At 48.1% G+C, this 7,137-nt stretch overlaps 1 protein-coding gene across 2 annotated transcripts in view; it reads right to left on the reverse strand.

Annotated features, from left to right (window-relative positions):
* LOC140714979 (WW domain-binding protein 2-like) overlaps positions 1 to 635 on the reverse strand; it is a 154,342-nt gene extending 153,707 nt beyond the window's left edge. For both annotated transcript variants that reach the window (XM_073026699.1, XM_073026698.1), the window contains exon 1: positions 597 to 635. In XM_073026699.1, the coding sequence (XP_072882800.1) occupies positions 597 to 634 (38 nt within the window). In that variant the 5' untranslated portion in view covers position 635. The remainder of the gene's footprint in view (positions 1 to 596) is intronic.
* Positions 636 to 7,137: the final 6,502 nt, after the last annotated feature.

Consider the following 7,137-nt stretch of genomic DNA (forward strand, 5'->3'; position numbering starts at 1 on the left):
TCTTCTGTCTAATGTTAATATAAAGTGCCAGACAGATTTCAAGCTGTGTGCACATTTCCTGCTCAAAGTAATGGTTGATCTGCGCAGCAGTAGAACAGAATTAGAGGGCAGGTTGGCTAGAATTGCTAACGGGGAAGAACAGGAAGAGAACAGCTCTGATCCCCACGTGAGACCGCACTGCAGAGAGTACTGACTGGGATGTTGCCAGGACTGGAAAATGGTAGCTCTCTAGAAAGGATGGACATACTGAATCATTTTTCTCTAGAAGAGATGATACTGTAGGTAGCTGTGTAACATTTGAACAACCCGGACAGAGTAAATGAGAACCGCCAGAATTTTTTAAAATGTCGAGAGGAGATGGGGGAACATTTTCCACCCGGAGGGCTGGAGAGTGAAGCAAACACCCCATCCCGTTCAGAAATCCCTGCACCCGGCTTGAAGCCTGTCAGTGAGCATCAACATGACGGGCTGAGTGGCAGGCGGGTACTCAGCTGCCTCTCTTGCCACCGTTATTTCCTGTAAGTTAGCGCAATGTCTGTAATAAACATCACAGATACAGCGGTGAGAAGGCGGCGACCCTGCCCACGCCCCAATACCTGGAGCAGCCCAGATCACCGGCCACGTTCAGCGCCATCGCCTCCTTAGAGTGAAACCCCGCCTCCACTGTAACCCCGCCTCTTAAAGGCACCGTCCCGCCTCCACTGTAACCCCGCCTCTTAAAGGGGCCGTCCCGCCTCCACTGTAACCCCGCCTCTTAAAGGGGCCGTCCCGCCTCCACTGTAACCCCGCCTCTTAAAGGGCATCCCGCCTCCACTGTAACCCCGCCTCTTAAAGGGGTCGTCCCACCTCCACTGTAACCCCGCCTCTTAAAGGCGCCGTCCCGCCTCCACTGTAACCCCGCCTCTTAAAGGCGCCGTCCCGCCTCCACTGTAACCCCGCCTCTTAAAGGGGCCGTCCCGCCTCCACTGTAACCCCGCCTCTTAAAGGGGCCGTCCCGCCTCCACTGTAACCCCGCCTCTTAAAGGGGCCGTCCCGCCTCCACTGTAACCCCGCCTCTTAAAGGGGCCGTCCCGCCTCCACTGTAACCCCGCCTCTTAAAGGGCAGCCCGCCTCCACTGTAACCCCGCCTCTTAAAGGGGTCGTCCCACCTCCACTGTAACCCCGCCTCTTAAAGGCGCCGTCCCGCCTCCACTGTAACCCCGCCTCTTAAAGGCGCCGTCCCGCCTCCACTGTAACCCCGCCTCTTAAAGGGGCCGTCCCGCCTCCGCTGTAACCCCGCCTCTTAAAGGGGGCCGTCCCGCCTTCACTGTAACCCCGCCTCTTAAAGGGGCCGTCCCGCCTCCAATGTAACCCCGCCTCTTAAAGGGGCCGTCCCGCCTTCACTGTAACCCCGCCTCTTAAAGGGGCCGTCCCGCCTCCACTGTAACCCCGCCTCTTAAAGGGGCCGTCCCGCCTCCACTGTAACCCCGCCTCTTAAAGGGGCCGTCCCGCCTCCACTGTAACCCCGCCTCTTAAAGGGCAGCCCACCTCCACTGTAACCCCGCCTCTTAAAGGGCCGCCCCGCCTCCACTGTAACCTCGCCTCTTAAAGGCCCGTCCCGCCTCCACTGTAACCCCGCCTCTTAAAGGGCAGCCCACCTCCACTGTAACCCCGCCTCTTAAAGGGCAGCCCACCTCCACTGTAACCCCGCCTCTTAAAGGGCAGCCCACCTCCACTGTAACCCCGCCTCTTAAAGGGCCGCCCCGCCTCCACTGTAACCTCGCCTCTTAAAGGCCCGTCCCGCCTCCACTGTAACCCCGCCTCTTAAAGGGCAGCCCACCTCCACTGCAACCCCGCCTCTTAAAGGGGCAGCCCATCTCCACTGTTGTTAAAGTCCAATCTGAATAAAACTTGGGAGACCAGCTTCTTATAGTTATCACAGTTTATTGCACACACTCCTGCAGGAGTTTGAGACCCAGTTGTCAAAGGGAAGGCACCTAAGTACTGCCACCATCCGAGAAGTGGGCCTGTTCCCTCAGGTTACAATGTATATTTATACACAGTAGGCCCCATCCATTACTGTTGCAAGATGTTATTTGAACTGGTATGCCAACCAAGTCTGTTGGTGCAAAACTTAGTTACAGATAAGAGAGCTTGCTAGATCAAGGCTTAATTAAAGATGGATGTGCTGACCAGTCCTTATCAATTATTCCCTTTGCTAGGCCCTGACTTAATTACAGATGGATGTTCATTCCTGCCCTTATCCGTGAGTCCTCCTCCCCTACTCAAACGATGGTACAACTTACAATGTTATCAAACTCTCAATGTCTCTCTGCAAGCCAGTGAGAACTTAGCTGACTGCTGAAGGCAGAGTTTACTTCAGTTCAAAAATTCCTATTCAGTTCCAATTATTCTTTTAGCCAGAGGTTAAATAGGTTCAAATGATTTTTTATAACCCCAATTCCTCACTGTAACCCCACCTCTTAAAGGGGCAGCCTGACATCCACTGTAACCCAGCTCTTAAAGGGGCAGCTCCACCTCTTAACATATTCCCCCTCCCCTTCTGTGATGGCATCTGTTAGCCTTGCGAGACCATGGATCTGCGCCTGCAAAGTCTTGCTTCAGTTGTCCTCTTCCGGGCGCAAGCCTGGGCAAGGTCGTATTGAAGACCAGCAGTTGCCCAAGCAACAAGTCTCCCCTCTCCACGCCACCAATGTTGTCCAAGGGAAGGGCAAGGGCCGATACAGCTTGGCACCAGTGTCGTAGCAGGAGTTACCACAGCAAGGTTGAAGGCAATGTCAGACTGCCTTAGACTCCAGCTCCGGATTTGTCCTCAGGGTTTACTCCCGAAGCCTTTCCCATGAGTGGGTATGGCCACAAGACAATGGAGGTTTGAAATTAGAGTTTTCCCTCTTTTAGATGGACTGCCTTCCCAGGCTAACGAACTCCACCTCCCCTACTGTAACCCAATTCTTAAAAAGGCATCCCCACCACCCACCCCTCTACCACCGTAACCAGTACCTTTTAAAGGACTCTTAATTCAACCGCATACATCAGATATCCAATCTAATAAAACTTAAGGAATCTATGAGAGGTATGGAAAGAGCAGACAGCCAATATCTTTCCCCCAGGGCCAATGTGTCTAGTACCGTACTAGAGGGCATGCATTTAAAATGAGATGAATGTGCAAAGAATGGAAGAATATGGACCAGGTGCAGACTGAAGAGATTTGTGTAAATGGGTTTCATTAGCTTAGTATCAATTAATAAGCACAATATTGTAGACTGAAGGGCGTGCTGCAGTGTACTTCTCACACCTTGGGGGAAGTGCAAGAGAAACAATCCATTCAGAAGCCTTTTGGGGAGTGGGGAAGAAATAAGAAACAGAAACAGAGGTAAACCATTCTGCCCTTCGAACATGCTCTGCTGTTCCATATAACAATTACCGCACGGAAACAGGCCATCTCGGCCCTTCTAGTCTATGCTGAACGCTTACTCTCACCTAGTCCCACTGACCCACACTCAGCCCATAACCCTCCATTCCTTTCCTGTCCATATACCTATCCAATTCTACTTTAAATGATATCGAATTTGCCTCTACCACTTCTACTGGAAGCTCATTCCACACAGCTACCACTCTCTGAGTAAAGAAGTTCCCCCTCGTGTTACCCCTAAACTTTTGCCCCCTAACTCTCAAATCATGTCCTCTTGTTTGAATCTCCCCTACTCTCAATGGAAAAAGCCTATCCATGTCAACTCTATCTATCCCCCTCATAATTTTAAATACCTCTATTAAGTCCCCCCTCAACCTTCTACGTTCCAAAGAATAAAGACCTAACTTGTTCAACCTTTCTCTGTAACTTAGGTGCTGAAACCCAGGTAACATTCTAGTAAATCTTCTCCGTACTCTCTCTATTTTGTTGACATCTTTCCTATAATTCGGTGACCAGAACTGTACACAATACTCCAAATTTGGCCTCACCAATGCCTTGTACAATTTTAACATTACATCCCAACTCCTATACTCAATGCTCTGAATTATAAAGGCCAGCATACCAAAAGCTTTCTTCACCACCCTATCTGCATGAGATTCCACCTTCCGGGAACTATGCACCATTATTCCTAGATCACTCTGTTCATCAATATCAGACCGAGAACTTGGTCAGTGTTGAAGAGTGGGGCCAAGGAGCCTGTTTCGTGATTGATCTTCCAGCTTATTGTTATTTTTCTGCTCTACACCCACGAGGAAGTTTCTCCTTAACTCAATTCTAAAGTTTGAGACCATGACATCAGTTCTAGGCTCTTCAGCATGGAAACATATTGAACCTTGCAAGGATATTGTTAGTTTCAGTGAGATCACCTCTCATTTATCTGAACTTTAGAGAATTATAGAACCCGTCTTTTCACCAGCTCTTCATAGAGCCCTGGAATCCGTCTACCTGCTCTGCACTCATTCTGTCGCAAGCCTGATCCTTTTCAGGTGTGGAGACTGGACACAATTCTCGGTGTGCAATCTTACAAGCGACACTTACCACCTCCCAATCCACAGAATCTGCAGAACTCTGGAAGATGGTAAGTGCACACCATTCTGACAGCCACCTCTATCAAAACACTGGGTTGCAGATCAAATCCCAGGGATTTATCAAATTTTAATCCATTTCTCTAGTAGTTTATAAAGTTACATAACTCCCTTCAATTTGTCATGGTCACTCAAGTCTTCATTCTTTGGGATTCCGAGCTATCAAGGAGAAAAGGCCGAGTTCACTCAACCTATCCTCATAAGGCATGCTCTCCAATTCAGGCAACATCCTTGCAAATCTCCTCTGCACCCTCTCTATAGTATTCACATCCTTCCTGTAGTGAGGTGACCAGAACTGAACACAGTACTCCAAGTGGGGTATAACTAAGGATGTACATAGCTGTAACATTACCTCATGGCTCTTGAACTCAAATGATTTCCAATGCTACCCATAATCTATTACATCCGAGCAGTACAAGACTCTTCGGCGATCATTTTACAGTTAAAGCACTCATCTGATTCAGGTGAAATCCAGGCTCAATACTGATCTTGGGCAGAATATTGTAATTCATGTTAAGCAGCAAGGTGACTTGCCAATTACTTACCTCTCTCTGCTACTTGTAGGTGAGTGTCCTTTCTCGCAAATTCCGACATTGCAGCAGATCTAGGCCCATTACAGCCAAGTGCTACTGAGCCAGGAACCCAGTTTTCAGCAACTTCATCCTTCGAGAAAGAATAGACTTCCTGGATCAACTCAACCAATGCCTGGCTCAGGCTCTTGCTGCCATTGAACATTTCCAAGATCAAGGACAGGAAAGCCTGCATCTTCCAATCACAGATCATGCAATCTTCAATGCTCAAGCACGTACTCATTCAAGGTTATTTTGAGACATTTTCAATAAATTTGATTACCAGAGTGTTCTCTGCCTCTGGACATGTGCACTGTGCAAGCAGTTTTTCACTGTATATCCCATAACCTTTTTACAGCCAGCCATCGTGCAAAGGCACAAAAGAACTGAGGCGGTTAGTGCGGTTGCCGCACTGTTCAAGTGACCCAGTTTGCTCCTGATCGCTGGTGCCGTCTGTGTAGAGTTTGCATGCTTTTCCTGTTACTGTGTGAGCTTCTCAGCATTCTCCGATTTCCTCCCATATCCCACAGGTCTGCTGGTAGGTGAATTGACTAGTTTAAATATCTCCAGGTTGGTGGTTGGAGAACTGCGGGGAAATGCTTGATTTGTGGGACTAAAATAGCTTGCAGAATAGTTTGGTGCCGAGTGATGTGCCTCAGGGATCTCTTCGTCATTTTTATAAATGACCCGGATGAAGAAGTAGAGGGGTGGGTTAGGAAGTTTGCTGATGACACAAAGGTTGGGGGTGTTGTGGATAGTGTGGAGGGCTGTCAGAGGTTACAATGGGACATCAATAGGATACAGAACTGGGCTGAGAAGTGGCAGACGGAGTTCAACCCAGTTAAGTGTGAGGTGGTTCATTCTGGTAGGTCAAATATGATGGCAGAATATAGTATTAATGGTAAAACCGTTGGCAGTGTGGAGGATCAGAGGGATCTTGGGGTCCATATCCATAGGAGACTCAAAGCTGCTATGCAGGTTGACTATGTGGTTAAGAAGGCATACAGTGCATTGGCCTTCATTAATCGTGGGATTGAGTTCAAGAGCCAAGAAGTAATGTTGCAGCCGTATAGGACCTTGGTCAGACCCCAGTTGGAGTACTGTGCTCAGTTCTGGTCGCCTCACTACAGGAAGACATGAAAACCATAGAAAGGGTGCAGAGGAGATTTACGAGGATGTTGCCTGGATTGGGGAGCATACCTTATGAGAATAAGTTGAGTGATCTCGGCCTTTTCTCCTTGGAGTGACGGAGGATGAGAGGTAACCTGATAGAGGTGTATAAGATTATGAGAGGCATTGATCGTGTGGAAAATCAGAGGCTTTTTCCCAGGGCTGAAATGGCTAGCATGAGAGGGCACAGTTTTAAGGTGCTTGGAAGTGGGTACAGAGGGGATGTCAGGGGCAAGTTGTTTTTATTTATTTTTTTACGCAGAGTAGTGAGTGCATGGAATGGGCTGTGGTGGAGTCGGATACCATAGGGTCTTTTGAGACTCCTGGACAGGTATATGGAGCTCAGAAAAAGAGGACTATGGGTAACCCCTAGGCAATTTCCAAAGCAAGTACATGTTCAGCACAGCATTGTGGGCCAAAGGGCCTTTATTGTGCTGTAGGTTTTCTGTTTCTAAAAGTAAGCAGGGAATAAGATAATGGGAAATCTGTACACCAGCAAATATCGATGGCCAAATGTTCTCCTATACTTAAGGGAATAAGAAAAAAGAGAAAACTTTCAATACTCAGGACATTCCAATGTTTTTCACAGCCAATTAAATCCATTTGAAGTTGATCATTTCTACAAGTGTAACAGGAATTGAGCACAGCAAGATACCATAATTTACGATTAGCATAATTGCCACAACCACATCACTGACAAATCCCTTTTCCTTGAAAAGAGATCACAAAATAGGACAGTGTGAGAAAACTGAAGAATGAGCAACCAGCTCTCGTAATATTTTGCTCAGGTGAAGACCGCTGCAGATGGTGACACACTGTGAGGTGGAATAGGACCACTCAC

The sequence above is a fragment of the Hemitrygon akajei genome, chromosome 22 (assembly GCF_048418815.1).
Source record: "Hemitrygon akajei chromosome 22, sHemAka1.3, whole genome shotgun sequence".
Lineage (NCBI taxonomy): Eukaryota > Metazoa > Chordata > Chondrichthyes > Myliobatiformes > Dasyatidae > Hemitrygon > Hemitrygon akajei.